The following is a 15,670-nucleotide window of genomic DNA, read 5'->3' as shown; positions in this document are numbered from 1 at the left end:
CAAGGATTTATCGAGAAGCTCTCGCAACTGAGAGAGTCTGAAGAATAAACTTTGGCCCCACCGCCCACGCCAGCATGGCGGGGGTCTGAAAAGAAACTTCAGCCACCCCTGGCAGAGGCAGTTCATGCATGTGTACAGTACACCTACAGGTGGGCACATGCTTAGCTAGTGGGAGTGGGTTTGGGCTTCAATGAGACCCGAGGGCCTATAGGGATGGCTAGGGGGCGGTGGGCTAGGGGCAGTGAATTCTAGGGCTGCAGGAGGGGTTGGTGGGGTCATGTGGCTTCTTTGTCTATTCTTGTGAGGAAATGAACTGTATCAGGACACGTAGGCTCTGGACGGGGTTTGTTCTATGTCATGGGACGTGGCTCCTTCTGAGTGAACGGCTGGTTGCACTTCCACAATGGGACACGTTAATAATAAACTTGCAGCTTCTGCAAGTTGTGGCTGTTCTGGCGGCTAGGGATGGGGCCTAGTCCTGTCAGAGACCCTCCACCAATCCAGAGAATTTAGGAGTCGTAGCAAGTTAGTGCAGGGAAAAAAAATTAGCTCCATTTTGGAAATGTTGCATTTGAGGTGCCTGTAGGAACCAAAAGCATGTTACACTCACTCAATGCAAGCTGGAGAGAATATTGTTGGAGTCAACACTATGGATATGGAAAGTCAGTTTCAGAAAATCAATGCATCTGAACAAGAGTGTAATCTCTGAACTCAATTCTCATATTCAGATTATACATACAAGATATAAATAATTTATAAAATCAGTGCTAGATTTAATCCTAACTTATAGAAATGGGACAAACTTTCATAATTTTTATCATCTGTTTATATATGTTTGTGCATCCTTAAATAGTCGTGGCACCATTATCCTCCCAGAGACAAGGCTTGTATCATTTGTGAACATCCCCGGAGAAGCTGATCCTACATCTCCACTTACTAGTTCATTCTGACACATAGTTGGCTTTATTGTCTCCTGTTTTAAAATAATATAAAGGTTCTGAGGAATTTTGAGAAGAAAATTTTTCATTTTTTTCCTAAGAGTGAAGATTTTTGCTATTTTGTTGGCTATTTTAAAAAGCAATTTAGGAGATTAATACAAAAATCAGGAAGAATTGATGAGAACATATATAAGAGCCCAGAAGATAATCATCATTAACCATTTGGTGTTCCTTTAACTCTTTTTCTTCTTTCTCTGTGTGTATGAGTGTATTTATGTGTGTATGTATACATATATATATATATATATATATTTTTTTTTTTTTTTTTTTTTTTTTTTTTGTCGCTGAATCGTGTGTTTCCCGCGACGGGAAGCGAGGGTCCTGGGGCCGGGCGGGCTGGAACACCGCGGCCGGCGGGGCCAGGAGGAGCTGCGCAGCGCTCGGCGGCGGTGGCGCGGTCCCCGCCGACCTCGCCCGCGCTCGCGTGCGGGTGGTGCTGCTGCGCCGTCCGCTGAGGCGCCTGCGCTCGGCCAGCACGCGCACGGCACCCTGCTGCAGGAGCGGCGCGCGGAGCCCGCGCTTGCCGACGCGCTTGCCGACGCTGCAGGCGGAGGAGCGCCCCGCTGGGTGAGCCGCCGGGGCCGGGAGCGGCTCGGCGACCACGTGCGCCGCGAGGCACGGAGCCGGCTGGCGCGTGGCCTGCGCCGCCTGCCGGGAGAGCTCGGGGAGGAGCGCGTCCCGCACAGAGCACGTTGGTGTTCACCGCAAACATCGTCCTGATGGCGAAGGACGGACAGACCGAGCGGACTCCACGACCCACCACGCGCAGGGCTGCAGCCCGGGAACCTAAGCTCAACACACACACGTTATGTTTTTTTAATGGGATTGAAATCATGCTGGGCATGTTGATCTCTTTCTCTTTTACTTAACAATGTATCGTGACCATCTGTCCACGTTAATACATATCCAACATCAGTTTTAATGATTGAAGAAGAGTTGAGGAATAAGAATTAAATTGCTAAGAACAGTCTGGTGTATACCAATATGTCCAAAGTACTGTTTCTCAAAGTGTGGCCCAAACACTACTTCCGCAGAATTGCCTGGAATGCTTGTTAAAAGTGGAGACTAGGAGAACCCATCCCAGACCTATTAAATCAGAATCTCTAGGGGAGGGGCGTAGCAATTCGCATTTGTAACATACTCCCAGATGATGCTTATCTAAGTCTGAGACTCACTGCTGGATTTTAAAGAAAGGACCTTTTCTCCCCAACACATCAGAATGTTTCTGAATTCTTGAACTTTTCTGCTATCTGATTTTTATTTTAGGAGATAACAATGGATGGTCTCTGCAACTTGACAAATATTTTGCAAATTACTACAGAATGACTTCCCCGTATCCCTTTGAGGCAGAAACACCTGAATGCTGTAAGTAATCAGAAGGGTTGCGTCTTCTTTTCCATGAGTTCATAAGACACCATGTTTTTTAAAGTTATATCCAATTTTTTTTAAGTAAATTATAATTTTCTACTTTGTATTACCATTGGAGATGCAGCCTTAATTGTGGAATTTTATTTTAAAATGACTCAGGGACTTTAAGTGTAAAAGTAAAAAATCATCTCGGGTATTATTGTGAACAAGTAATAAGTCAGTCAGGGTTGCTGTTTTGAGCAAGTCCCCTTTTCACAATCCCTAACAATCTTACGAAGTCTCACGTAAAGGAAACTGAGGAAATGGAAGGGTGGAGAAGCTGTGTTCATATTATGTTTGCAAATAAGAAAATTTCTGGGGACTAAGCTATATTTTAGACCTATAAAACTTTATTAATTATAATCTGCCACGTTTAGCCATATACCTAAAACTTAAAAAACACTGGAGGGGATAGGAAAGGAGGCGTAACCTTGAGTATTACTATATTTTAGATCAGGAAGATCTATAAAAAATAATTCTTTATAAATAAATTGAAGTCTAATAAATTATTCAAATGTAAATCTGTGCCTTGAAATTGTAAATTTGACTCTAGCTTTTCAAAATCTTGGTTTGAAGGCAGGGATTGGGGAGAAGAATCCTTCACTGTATTTTACTTTATGCTTGGCTACAAACTATAAAGTCTACTTTTAAAATTTTTTACTCTTTTTGTTTTTACCACTCAAATGAAATTTTAAAACTACTAACAGTTCCCAGTTTAAGAGGATAACATATCCCTCCTGAGAGTACCACAGGTTATTCAGTTTCCCATCTCAGCACCATGCCTGTCTCCAGAAAGTTATTAGGTCATTTAAAAGTTAAATCTTTTAAGAAAGAAAACAGCTAATTATAACAGGTATAATTTAACTATTAATATAATGCAGAATAATTCCTGGGTTAGGCTATCTCATCTCCAAACATAGGTTTATTTTCTTTTTGTTTGATTATGTTTTTCTCTTCATGTCTTAAATTTTAATTGGGTTTTTTAGTATATCACCTTATTCCCAAAAGGATGTTATGTGACTTAAAATAACAACATGGCAACTAACAAACGTAACGTGATATTTTAAAAAATCAATTGATGACTAGGAAGGGCAATGGAAAAGAAAAATTATGTAAAGGAATACTCACTGAGAAAAGTTTGGTGAGTCCAAAGTCTGGATTTTGTAGTCATTAAATCAAGTAGGGAAACATAATGGGTTTCGTAACTTTAAGAGTTGATAAAGCAAAGACATACAAATGGGAGAAGAAAAAAAAAAAACAGACCAAGTCAGCAAGAGAAAAAAATTTGTTCCTGATTCTGTCACCTGGGAGGAACTTGTCACAAGTCTATTTATATAAGAGGAATGGGTCTACATAATAAATGATTCCTCAATAATCACAGAGTTCATTTCTTTTATCAGTACGTAATAAAGAACATACATAGATTTTAAAATTAGAGTTCTTTAAAGACAATTCTGGTGGTATAATTAATAACTTAATATTACACTTGATATTAGTGTAAAAATGGAATGGAAAGTGCGGTACAAAATTTGGGGTGAAACTTGTTTCCCATTGTGCCACTTCATTTAAATCAGATTATTATGGGTATTTATTGGAAATTAAACTCATGAGAATGGCTAGGGTTTTTGGCTGGTTGAAAAAATGTAGTTACCTCTCAAGTGCAATATCATGGGAATATAATACCTATTTTTCACCAATATATTTAAAAAGTTTGTATCTGAGGGATTTCAAAAATACCGAAAATTGGATTTTTAACATAGATGAAATGTCCTGTACAAACCATTTGTATCATATTTACAATTAGCTTTTTAGCATAATTATGTATCCATGTTATTGCAAGCTCTTTTAAAATGTACTACATAATATTACCTATTTTATAAGTGACAAAATTTACTTAACCATTCCTGTGTTGTTAGATATTTAGTTTTTTGGTTTTTTTTTTTTTCATTTTTCCGTGTTAAAGATAACACTTATCATATAGGGATTATCTTAATTTGCCTATATGAAAGGAAAAGCACCCTGGAATTAATGCTCTTTTCACTGTCCTCTTTTCCTGTCCCTCCTACTCACTCAATAGCCTCATCTTCCTTCCTCACCCTCACCTAACTGTCCCCGCAACATGATCATAAGCTCACACATCAGACATGCTGTAACTTATAGAAACAGAATCACGTTTCAGAGTTCCATAACCAAAACGGGTACTTAGAACTATAAAAACGTTTAAAAGTTTTTGCCAGATACTCTGTTTACATCAAATGCAAAACCTACGTTATGATCTTGATCTTTTGTAACCCTGTAAAGGAGTCTGTGGTAAATGATCACTGACGGCCCCGTATCTGAGCACAAGGGCACTTATTAGCTCAAAGCTGGAGTCAACTGTGCTCATTAACGGTTGTCCCACCAGCTTTGTCACAGGAGTCTTTACTATGCCGTTGAGACGCTTGCCTGTTTGCTGGAAGCTTAACTATAAAAGTAAAAACCTGGAAACCTGCAAACAGAAATCTTCATAGAAAGTTTTATCCTATGATGTTTTGAAACATTTAAAATTAGTTTTTATTATATTTTAAGTAGGCGATTTATATGTAAAATTTTGTGTTTCTGGGTGTTTTGGGGAAAGTTAGTAGACTTAGCTACACATGGACTATATTCTAGGATGGCAACAGTTAAAACCTGTTGCATTTAAACATCTTGACACAGCCTTCACCTATTTTGCTTCTCTTTTGTGTTATCTACCTGGCCCTTGTAGACATTTGAACCTATAAACCCTGCTCTACAGTTTAGGGCTCCAGAAGTAAATACGCAAGAAAAATTCCTCATTGTTCTTGGTAATCAACCATTCTCCATCAAGGCAGGGTAAGACTGTTCATTATACTAGATAATGATTCCACTACACTTGTCAGCTATATGAACACATCACTGTGAGGCCCTAATAGACTTGATTAATGTTGAATCAGAACCCCAAGAATATCACCACAGCCCCCACAAGAAGGCCAAAGGCACACACCCCATTCTCTCTCTCTCCCCAGGCCCCACGAGTGAGAATACAATGGCTGCACAGAAAACATGTTTATTCCCATAAATGAAGTTTTAGGCTCTCTACTTCCCTTACATTAACCAAAGAAAATCATAAAATTGCAAGTACATCAAAATCTTTTGAAGAACTCCTGAATTTTTCATGGAAAAAACACAACATCCTACCAATAGTGTTTACTTTTCCTCATTCTCGCTAGTTGGCAGATTTTGTGCTCCACTAAAGTTTTAGATTATGCTATTAATAAATACTTTGTTTTTAAATAGCAGCTTTTTTTTTTAATATGCTTTGATATGGACATCAAAGTACATTATTGTGTTAGCTTTGGGCATAGCCATGCCCCCAGTGTGAGTGCAGACAATTTCACTCATTTTGCAATAAATGGAGAAGAGCAGCCTGGTATTTAAAATATATATGTATGTATATATTGAACTGGTAGGAGTGTATATTTCCAAATGCTAATGCTCTAGCATCATTTTAAGGTTGAATCAAAAGAAAAGTTTGAAACGAAGTATTATACAAATATCTTTGGCAATAAGGGGCATATATCGTCCTAAATAATTTTCTCATAGCTTTTAGTTTCTTTCTGTTCATTACCCTCCTCTTCCTGGTCTCACTATCATCATTTCTTACTACTACTTCTTTCTTCAGTGGTCGATTCTGTGCCCATGCAATGTCTTTGCCAAGGTCTAGAGCTTGACTGTGATGAAGCCAACTTGCGAGCTGTCCCATTGGTTTCTTCAAATGTGACTGTAATGTAAGTAGCAAAGAATGGTTTCATCCCGACAGCCAGAATAGCACCTGTAAAACTGTACCGTAATTAAGGTTTGTCATTATTTATAATGCGTTTTTATTAAAAGATGATATTGTTCCTTGGTCAATTGATGATTGCTGATATTTATTTAGCACATTAAAAGCTTGTCCCTTTTCTGTATTATTTCATATGTTAATTAATCCCTCATAACAATGCAATGAAGTATTAACTATCACCATATTTTATTTAAACAAAAGATGCCATCAATCTTATGTACTACTAAAGAAAAAAGAAATCAAGTAAAATAAATTCATTAAAATATTCTCAGAATTTCACATTCAATGTCCAACTCTTCTGAGTCACATTTTGACTCAGCTGTTGATTTTTTTTTCCTAAGTCAAACTTACATAAAAGTAAATCATTCTCAAAAGTAATAAGTGATTTGTTAATCCAGTACTTATCTAAATTCGATCAACACACATACACTCACATGCATATAGAAGATGTAAAACCTTTGACTGGGAAGCAGCTGTGGCTCAAGCAGTTGAGCTCCCATTTATCATACAGAGGATCCGGGTTTGCTCCCTGGGACCTTCTTGTTAAAGAAAAAAAAAAGGCAGAGAGGTACAAGCCCCTGTGCAGTGACACATGAAGAAAGATGATGATGCAAGCAAATAGGAAAAAAAACATTGACTGAAATATTTAAAAAGAAATCAGTGAGAATGGGGTGGAGACTGAGATTTCATAGATAGATAGTTTAATATTTTTACTGAGTTTTTTGTTTTCTCCCAGATGTTTTAGTGCCTTGTCACTCCAACTTGGGGTGTATAAGAAACAAATAGGAGTAATTGTTAAGCTCACAAATATTGGCAAATCCTGCCTTTTTCCCAAACCACATAACACACCAATTTACATGATTCAATATAAGGGCTAGGAGCTACAGCTTAGAGTTACTAGTTGATAGGGGTACTGTGACAGTTTGAATTTATTTTATGTATCCCAAAAACAAAAAGATTTTGTTCTCAAACTATTCTTCTGGGTATGGTACTTTTTGTTTGAATTAAATTCAGTTGATGGACCTTTGAATAGATTACTTGATAAGCTCAATTAGGGCTTTTGATTGGACTATGTCAGTGAGGTTGAATCTGCACCCCTTGCTGGGTGTAATATAAACAGAGACACACAGAGAGAGACAGAGGAAAGAGGAGTGCCACCATAGCAATCCTGCAATGTGAAAGAAAGGACTCCAGTTTTCCCACGGCTGAGTTGAAGGAATGAAGCCCCCAAGAGGCTCAAAGAACCCAGGGAGAGAAGAACCATATGCCTGATAGCTTGCAGCTGAAATAGGGAAGAAAGTGGAGCAGCCCAGACTGATAGAGGAGGCCCAGAAAAAGACAAGACCTATGCCTGGTTGCCCTCAGCTGAGTTCCAGGAGATGAGAGATTCTGGAGAGGAAGGTAGAGACCTCGACAGAGCTCAGCAGCCCTTTGGGAAACAAAAAAGGTACCATCAAATTCATAAGTCAGGAAGTGGATGTGGCTCAAGTGATTGAGCTCCCACCTACCACATGGCAGGTCCCAGGTTTGGTTCCTGGTGCCCCTTAAAGAAGAGGAGCAAGACGGAGCTGCATGGTGGTCTGGCATGGCAAGCTGATGCAACAAGAGATCCAAGGAAGAAAAGAGAAGCCATGGAGGGCAGCCAGAAGTTGGTAATCAATAGAAACCAGAAAAGAAAGGAGAAGGTGCTGCCATGTTCATTGCCACACGGTAGAAAAGCCAAGGAACCCCAAAGATTGCCAGCCAGCCAGAAGAACCAAGCCCAAGAGGAAGCAAGTCTTCTAGACTCTGAAACTGTGAGCCAATTAATTCCTGTTGTTGAGCAAACCCATTGTATGGTATTTGTTTTAGTAGCAGGGAAACTAAAACACTATTATTTAAATTCTGATGGGAAATGCTGCATATGAGAATTTATGATGATTTTATCCTATTCTTAAGGGAAAAAAATTGTCTTGTTATGGGCACTGCTTGTTGAAAGTACTACAAAAGCCAAACCAAAGAATACCCTGATGCCAGCGACTTCATTTTTTCATTTTTCCATTTTCTCTACAACCAAGGTTTGAATTCACTCTAAAACAATTCAACTAACCTTTGTAAGAAAAGTAAGAGAGAGATGCTGGAGGACCATTGGAGTGAGGCAGTGCCTAACTAGTGTGTGAACCCCATGTACAGACATGAGATTCAACTTAAAAAAAAAAAAACACCGTCCACATTTGTACATATATACATACATTCATTGAGATATGTCCAACACTGTGGACCATCAGTTTGCAACCCCTGGTATAAAGAAAAACACTGGGATCAGATCCTAGTGAACAACTGCCTACAGGAAAGTGAAAAAGAGTAAGGGATCAGCCATGAGACTCCAAGGTGTCCATACTGAGTAACAGAGATATCCAACAATGGGAGAGACTTGGTGGAATAAGTGGAGAAGATGAGAACTCTCCAACCTTTCAGCTGTTTTCAATTTGAGGTAACAGGACATTCAGTGGAAATTTCCTATAAACATTTGGAGTTATAGGAATAAAGAGTGAGGCTAGTTTAAAATTTATTTCTACAACATCACCTTTTATTATTTTTCTAACTATATGTACATACATATAGCATTTTCTTGTGCTTCAAGTTAAGCAGCTTGAATCAGGTTTATATCTTCCTGTGCCGGGCACTGACACTCAGCAGCACACCTGGTCCCAATCATTTCTTTGTTTTTGTTGTTGTTGATGTTCAAGTACACAGTGGAAAGGATCTCTAGGCTTTATAGCAAATACCTTAGAAAAGTAAATGCCAAATTGTATTACTGAGCTGTTTTCAGGTTTTGAGTTGAAAGTACTACAGGGAAATAATGTCAAAAATAGACTATACCATATATAACTAAATTATCAAAGAAGGTAATAATTCAAGTAATATTTACTGAAGTTAAGGGCTTTAGAAAAGATATTTCACAAAAATGCTAATGAGCAAACAGGCAAACAGATAAAAAATATTATTTCTACATTGTTCTTGCTTTCTAAATATAAACTTTTACTGTTTTGTGAGCTGACTTTAAGATCCTAGAATTTAATCATTAGAATTACGTGATGAAATGGAAAGAGCTGCCCTAAAAAACGAGGTTCTAGAACTGGCTTTGACTATGACAATAATATTAGGCATTTTCACGAACATACACATACACACACTCATACACAGTAAATTTATATACATATTGTCATCATTACCAATTAACATTTATCGAGCTATTTTTATATGCTAGCACAGTACTAAGCACCGTACATAATTATCTCAGGTAAAATTGACATGAAATAGGTAGAAATATCCTCATTTTAAGTTTGATAAAAATGAGACCCAAGCACACTGAGAAGCTTGTCCAAAGTGATGGAGATAGTAAATGACAAAACCAGGAATTAAATCCAAATCTTACTAACCCCAAAGCCCATAATTTTTTACCATACTCTACAGCTCTCATTAGAAAACAGGTATGAGAACTTCAAAAATCACCAAATTCTGTAACACCACTATGCTATATAATCTCTATCATTTTCTTAGAACTTTTCATTTTACTTTACCTCTATCACCAGCAATAGAAACTGGCTTGAAGCCTTTTATTTTTTAAAGAAATCTCATTTTTATTTATCCATGGGAGTAATTCTATAAACAATGACAATATTTTTAAAAGATAGACTTTAAGATTGCTTTCCTATTTATTCAGTAAATAATTACTGAGTACCAACTATGTGCCACTCTTAGAAGCTCTTGGAATATATCAATGAGCAAAACAGACAAAAATGCCTGTCTTCATGGAGCTTACCTTATGATGGGAAAGGGCAGACAAGAAACAACAGAATAAAAAGGTAAATATATAGAGTACATTAGAAAATAATTACTGTAGTAGCAACAATAAAACAGGTTGGGGGGGGAGTGGATAATGCTCAAACAGTTGGGTGCCCACCTCCCACATGGGAGGTCCCAGTTCAATTCCCAGTGCCTCCTAAAGAAGAGGAGCAGACACAACAAGGAGACATAATGAGCAGATGCAACAAACAGACTCAACAAGCAGACACAGCAAACAGACAGCAAGCGGAAACCATGAGCAAGCGAAGGAGGGAGCCATCTGGGGGAGGTCTGGGAAACAGACTGAGGGAAATGCAGAGATGCAATTTTCCAAACTTAATCAAACAGATGTGAAAAATACCTTTATTCACAAACTTTACAGCTAAGAAAGAAAGGGAGGGGTATGATGGTTTGAAGTTGTAGGTACCCCAGAAAAACATGTTCTTTTTTTTTTTTTTTCTCTGTTGTGGTCCTTTATTAGTCAGCCAAAGGGGTGCTAATGCAAAGTACCAGAAGTCTGTTAGATATTATAAAGGGTATTTATTTGGGGTAGAAGTTTACAGGTGCAAAGCCCTAAAAAGTTCAACTCAAGTTAGTTCCTGTTGCTGTGTGTTGAAGCAAGACACTGGGTGATATCTGTGTGGGTTCAGCCTTCCTCTTTCCTCTTAAGGCACCATGAGCCCAGCTTCTTCTGATGTCAGTTGTAGACTGGCACAGAACTCAGCTGCTCTGTTCCTTTCAGCTGTAAACTATCAGGCAAATGGCTCGTCTTCTCCATCCCCAGGATCAAGGGTATCTCCTCTGCCTTGTCTATGGAGCTCTCTTTTTCTTCCGTGTATTTCTTCGGCATGTGTGTCCAGTTATGTAGCCCATCAAGGGGGCAGGTACTCAACCCTGGGCCACGCCTTAGTGACATGGTCAAATCAAAGCCTTAATCTTAATCAAGTAAACATAAAACCTTTTAATTTAATGCAATCACAGGGTATCACGTCCAGAGGAACAGATCAATTTACAAACATAATCTATATCGTTTTTGGAATTCATAAATAATATCAAACTGCCACATGTCCAATGCACTGTAGGATGTTTAGCAGCATCTCTGGCCTCTACCCACTAGACACAAGCAGTGGGTGGAGACACCCCCAAGTCATGACAACCAATAATGTCTCCAGATATTGACAAATCTAATGTCTCCTGGAGGGCAAAACTGGCTCCTTCCTCATTTTTTTTTTCACCAGGAGGCCACAGGGATGGACCCCAGGTCCTCCTACATGGTAGGTGGAGGCCCTATCACTTGAGCCACATCCGCTTCCCTCCGTCCCCCTTATTGATAACCACTGGGCTAGGGTCACACTACAATTTTATAAAGAGACTAGAAATCCCAAATCGAACACAGGGCTTCTATTTCTTTCTCATTATTATTACATTGAGTTTTATTAATAGAGTCATCAGTATTTGGATTTAGCCTGCATACTCATATATATTTATCACTATATTTGAAATGATGATAATTATTTTAAAGGATAAATTATTGGACCAAAAGTTTGTTTTTTAAAAACTAAGTTTTTTATTCTTTTGGTTGATGGCTTTCCTTAACTTCTATTGCTTTTGTTAGCACTTTTCAAAATCATGCTTGCTTATTATGTCACTTTATTTTTTTTTCTTTTTTTATATAATTTTATTTTTTTAATTCATTTTTTAAAAATATTACATTTAAAAAATATGAGGTCCCCATTCACCCCCCCACCGCCCCCCCCCACTCCCCTCCCCACAACAACACTCTCCCCCATCATCATGACACATCCATTGCATTTGGTGAATACATCTCTGGGCATCGCTGCACCTCATGGTCAATGGTCCACATCATAGACCACAGTCTCCCACGTTCCATCCAGTGGGCCATGGGAGGATCTACAATGTCTGGTAATTGTCCTTGCAGCACCACCCAGGACAACTCCAAGTCCCGAAAATGCCTCCACATCTCATCTCTTCCTCCCATTCCCCTCACCCAGCAACCACCATGGCCACTTTTTCCACACCACTGCCACATTTTCTCGATTACTAACCACAATAGTTCATGAATAGAATATCAGTAAGTCCACTCTAATCCTTACTGTATTCCTCCATCTTGTGGACCTTGGATTGGTTTTGTCCATTCCACATCTATGTCAAGAGGGGGCTTAGATTCCACATGGATACTGGATGCAATCCTCCTGCTTTCAGTTGTAGGCACTCTTGGCTCCATGGTGTGGTGGTTGACATTCTTCAACTCCATGTTAGCTGAGTGGGGTAAGTCCAATAAACCAGAGTGTAGGAGCTGGAGTCTGTTGAGGCTCAGGGCCTGGCTATCATATGGTCAGTCCAGAGATTCAGGTCCCCTAGATATACCTTAAACCCCAGCACCAACTACAATTCTGGTAAAGTAACAGGAAAGGCTTGTGAAAAGAGATCACATCTGAGTCCAGCTCTATCATGCAGAAACACCAACTCCAAAGAAGGGCCAACTGACATGGCAGTGAACTCCATCTGCCATGACCATAAAACCTGTGGGTCTCTTTAGCCCTCAGAAGAACCAATACCTGGGGTTGTATCTACTTTATCTGTCTCTGAGACTCTGCTCAGGTGTGCATAAGGGCAATCCTTCTGATAACCTCCAGACTCTTTTTTAGAGACTCACAGCCATATAAACTCATTTGTCCTTTCCATTTCCCCCTTACTTTAGGTCAAACAGCATTTTTAACTCCTGTTATTATATGTAGACAGGGATATTCTGCTGGTCCGAGTTGAACCTTTTATTCAAGGTCATTTTCTAGTTACGTTATCAGCTGGTACTTGGTAGTGATCCCTCGGTGCCAGGGAGGCTCATCCCTGGGTGTCATGTCCCACACTGGGGGAAGGCAGTGCATTTACATACTGAGTTTGGCTTTGAGACTGGCCACATTTGAGTAACACAGAGGCTCTTAGGAGGGAACTCTTAGGCACAGTGCTGCTCTAGGCCTTGTTCTTATTTCAGGTGTATAGGTTCACAAGCATAGTCATTAGTATCAGGGGCTCACTGTTGGACCCTCATTCCTTCCTGGTCCTTGCTGTTGCACCCGGGGGGCTGCTGCTGCTCCCCGAAGGACCGTGACAGTGCCCCCCCAGCCAGGAACCCAGCACCCCCCAGCTTTTGTTTTTAATTGTTTCCACTATGAATATATCCAAACCATGTTCTTAATCTTAAAGCAATCCTGTGGATGTGAATCCACTGTAAGTAGGCTGTCTTGATGAGGTTATTTCTGTTAAGGTGTGGCCCAATGAATCAGAATCTGTCTTAATCCTTTTACAGGAGTACTTTATAAGCAGGATTATATACAGGCACATAGAGAAAAAGCCATGGGAAGAAAGCTAGAAGTCAGTGAAATTTAGAGAAGCCAGGAGAGACCATCATGTGCACTGCCATGTGACAGAAAAGCCAAGGACCAAGGATCACCTGCAGCCAACCGTAGAATGCCACAGTCTTCTGGGATTGCCTTGATAAAGCTTTGATTTTAGACTTCTCCAAGCCTCAAAACCATGGGCCCATAAATTCCCATTGGTTAAGCCAACTCACTGCATGATATTTGTTTTAGCAGCTGGGAAACTAAAACAGGGGAACAGGGACAAATGAAAAAAGAATTGGTTGAACCCAAGAAAGAAATTAAAGAAAATGTCAAAATTATATCAGACATGATGATTAAATAACAAGTTGCTCAAGGGGAAATAGATTCTAATGAACATTCAATGAGATGAAAAAAAAAAACAGTAAAGAATGAAAATGAAATAAGGAAGTAAAAAGGTCAGAAAGGGGATCACTGGTTGAAAGATAGGCAAAGAAAAACATAAATATGCCTATTTTGGGTCTCTGCAGAAGTAAAGCAAAACAATGGAACAGAACTAAAAGAGAAAACCATAATCAAAAAAAAACTTTTCTGCAAGTGAAAAAACAAAAAACAAAAACCCTGAATTTTACACATTGAAAGAACCAGAGCATACTTGGGAAAATTGACCCAGAGTGATCAAATTTGAGAAATATCTGAGTAAAACTATTAGACTCTAAAGATAAAGAAAAGCTCTTCAAGTACTCCAGGAAAAGACGTCAAATATCTGCCAAAGTCAAGAGAAAAGATTGCCGTTAAGCTTCTCAAAACAAAATAAAAGACACGACAATAAAGGAAGAGCCTTTTCAGGAAACTTAAGGAAAGAAAGTTCAAACCAAGGAATTTATATCCAGTTAAGCTCTACTTCAAGTATCAATTCTATAGAAAAGCAGCTTTGAATATGCACTATCTTTTCTTGCTATACTGTACCCTTCCTATGGAATCTACTAGAGAAGAGCTTCATCTAGTCAAGAGATTTTAGCAAAATTTCAATGAAAGGATAAATGGTAAACATTTAATATATTTAGTATAGAGTGAAAACTAAAATAAGGGTGGCCATAAATAAATACCTTTCATACATAGAGTATGTAAGCTATATGTGCTGACAGGGTAGGAAGAATGTAAGTTATAAAAATGAGAGAAGAAAGTAGAATAAGATCATTGATTTATATATTGTAATAAGTAGAAATCAAATGATACCATTTACAACACACCAGATAGTAAATGGTTAAGCAAAAAAAGAGTGGGAGAGGGGTTAAGGGCACTTAAAGAGTAGAAATAGAAAACAACCACCAGAACAAAAATTAAAACCTTCTTGAATGCCAATAAAGTTTTTAAAGAAGACACATCAATTAGAGAAAGAAAAATAGTAAATAAAAGTAATCCACACAATAACTCAAATATAAAATAAGATGACAGAGTTGAGACCAAACATACTGACGATTTCTATAAATATAAATGGGCATAACTCACCTATTTAAAAATGAAAATTATTTCAAATTGGCCCATAAAACATCAAGTTAACTCTACATACAAGAGAAGCACCTATAAAATGAATCATGAAGGCTTCAATGAATCATGAAGGCTAAAAACAAAGTGATGAGTATAGATATACCAGGTAAATGGAAACAGTAAGAAAGCAGGGATTGCAATAATGAAATCAGATGAGGAAGAATTCAGACCAAAAAGCGTTAAACAGAACAAAGAAGAACATTTTATAATTCTAAAAGGTACAATTCACAATGTATTTTCAATGGTTAAGATTATCTATGTCCTAAGTGATTCAGCAACTGTATGAATATACCAATTGTATAGAGTAGAAAGTCTAGAAACAGACTCAACTATGTAGAGAAATCTAGTATATGGGGTTTTTTTAAAAAATCATATCTCAAATCAGTGAGGAAAATGGCCTTTTTGTATTTTTAAAGAATCTTTAGATTACATAAATGTTATATCAAAATATATATAGGGGAAAATGCCTTTTTAAATAAATGGTATTGTGATAGCTGAACAATCATTTAGAAAAAGTCAAATTTAGATGCATTTTTTCAAAGTGCTTAAGAACAAATTTCAAATGAATCAAAAGTGTACATACAAAATATGGAACCATACAAGTACTACAAAAGACCATGAAAAAACTCCCATGAAACCTAAGAGTAGGGAAAAGCTTTCTAATATGCTTCAAATTCCAAATGCAA

The 15,670-nt window shown here is 38.3% G+C and overlaps 1 protein-coding gene across 8 annotated transcripts in view; it reads left to right on the top strand.

Moving 5' to 3' along the window:
* The window catches only part of RXFP1 (relaxin family peptide receptor 1), a 133,811-nt gene that overhangs the window by 73,663 nt on the left and 44,478 nt on the right, over window positions 1-15,670 (top strand). For 7 of the 8 annotated variants that reach the window (XR_011648462.1, XR_011648464.1, XM_023586666.3 and 4 more), the window contains 2 exons: window positions 2,265-2,363; window positions 6,088-6,193. Coding sequence is in view for 6 of the 8 variants with exons in the window: in XM_023586666.3 (XP_023442434.1) it covers window positions 2,265-2,363; window positions 6,088-6,193 (205 nt within the window). In the remaining 2 variants the exon portion in view is untranslated. Of the gene's footprint in view, window positions 1-2,264; window positions 2,364-6,087; window positions 6,194-15,670 lie in introns of those variants that run through there. The other variant, XM_023586670.2, reaches the window with a different exon arrangement.

Source organism: Dasypus novemcinctus, chromosome 1, assembly GCF_030445035.2.
Source record: "Dasypus novemcinctus isolate mDasNov1 chromosome 1, mDasNov1.1.hap2, whole genome shotgun sequence".
NCBI lineage: Eukaryota > Metazoa > Chordata > Mammalia > Cingulata > Dasypodidae > Dasypus > Dasypus novemcinctus.
This window is presented reverse-complemented; position numbering and strand designations above follow the sequence as displayed.